Genomic DNA, 1,792 nt, shown 5'->3' with positions numbered 1-1,792 from the left:
AATAAAAATACGTTATTTCAATTTAAAGTGAGAATCCCACAATAGCTCTTCGAAAATCGTCACCTTTCTATTGGTCTATTTTTTGTTTATTAAGAATCACTGTCTTCACAGTTGTATCGTGATTGCTTGGACACACTGTATATCGAATAGTATGTGTATATACGTATATGTACCTAGAACGAGGTATGGTATTAGGGATGAGTGAACAGTTGGACTGATTTAAGGGAGCAAATTTGCGAGTTACCTTCACCACGGCCAGACCCGCAGCAGCTACACGACAGCTCCTTTCACAGCCTAGCACTGCATGCAACAGAGATCCTAATCGGGGTTCTATCGCGATCAGTGCAGAAGACGTTCGCAGAGCGGACGCCACCCTCTCCAAACCCCTCACGCGGGCTCGCCAATCATCCTGGAAATAGATCGAATCGTGAATAATTGTAAACGAATACGCAGAAGGCTGCTTGAATAATTTTTTTAGATAATTCTTTACAATTCTGTTCTGATACGTATGAAAAAAGGAATTGAAAGAACGATATCCATATACATTTGGTATTTCGTGTTAAAAACTTTCATTAACAGCATTTTTCTATTTACTTACTGTAGGTAAATGAATTTTAAATATAGATATATTCACGAATAAAGTGTTTCAATTATCTGTTAATGAGATAATGGAATGCATACAGTAATGACGTTGTTTTTATCTACTAATATACACGCTTGATTGCACGAAGATTTACTAACATTGTTGCGTGTTATCAATCTACTTACACGAGGCTAGATTATATGCAACATGCCTGGCTAGTTTAATTTTTCTTTCTTGACAAAAAAAAAAGCGCAGACGATACTAATCATTTTATTCCTGGGGCAGGAGGCTCGTCAGACAATGAATGTTCAAGTAATACGTGTCTGTCTTTATTAATTTTTCAATTTCACTTGTGAATACATTTGTCGTTCTTACTTATATAACTATAGAAATGTTTGATAATATTGTCGGTATTTTATAATCTATGCCTCCATTTTTGTCAAGTACTATCTAAAAAAATAAAAATTAAATTATTTCAAAATTGCAATATTTGAAAATATTTAATATTTTAATATTGACGCTCGTCGATTTTTTTCAACTGAAGCATAGACCATTCAATTAAAAAAAATATTAAGTACAAACATAAATATGAGGAACATTCAAGGTTAGGTTAGGTTAAATTTGAAAGGTGTAAGTGGGAGAGAAAAATGCGTAGCATATATTAAAAGTCAATTCATATGAAAAGTATCATTTATACGTAATGCCGTGTTGGTCAAGAAACAGTAGCTGTCGAGTGAACATTATCGATCGTGGCTGTAAGTCTGAATGCAATGCACTGGTAACATCTACATTCACTTTTCGATTCGGCTCTATTTACACGGAAGTGATCAATATTATCGACTTTTCATAATTTCATTGCCTTGCAGAATTTATGAAGTGAGATTATCTCCCTCTCAACAACCTCAACATATTTTTCTACTAAATTATCGTTCATTATTTGATACTGTTTCGTAGAAACCTCGAATGTTGTAGGTACATATATTTTTTAGAAAGAAAATTTTTATTAATGTTCGACTAAATTAAACATTCTTCTTGTACAAAAAAATCGTGTAATTTTATTCAAATACAATAAAATTTATAAAATGCGTCACATTTTTGCAATTCAACATGTGTCATAATTTTAAATATTTCAAGACTAGGATATGTTAAAGAATGCTAAAATGACCGTTAATTTGCAGGTACATATGTACATAGAAATTACGTTTCAAC

General features: G+C 32.5%; 1 protein-coding gene across 1 annotated transcript in view; it reads right to left on the bottom strand.

Annotated features, from left to right (window-relative positions):
* LOC108571542 overlaps nucleotides 1-1,792 on the bottom strand; it is a 28,967-nt gene that overhangs the window by 15,835 nt on the left and 11,340 nt on the right. Inside the window, 1 exon segment of the mRNA XM_017933607.1 lies at nucleotides 245-409. Coding sequence (XP_017789096.1) covers nucleotides 245-409 — 165 coding nt within the window.

The sequence above is a fragment of the Habropoda laboriosa genome, unplaced genomic scaffold, assembly GCF_001263275.1.
Source record: "Habropoda laboriosa isolate 0110345459 unplaced genomic scaffold, ASM126327v1 scaffold40, whole genome shotgun sequence".
NCBI classification, from domain to species: Eukaryota; Metazoa; Arthropoda; class Insecta; order Hymenoptera; family Apidae; genus Habropoda; species Habropoda laboriosa.
The sequence above is the reverse complement of the archived record's forward strand: the minus strand, read 5'-3'. Positions and strand labels throughout refer to the sequence as shown.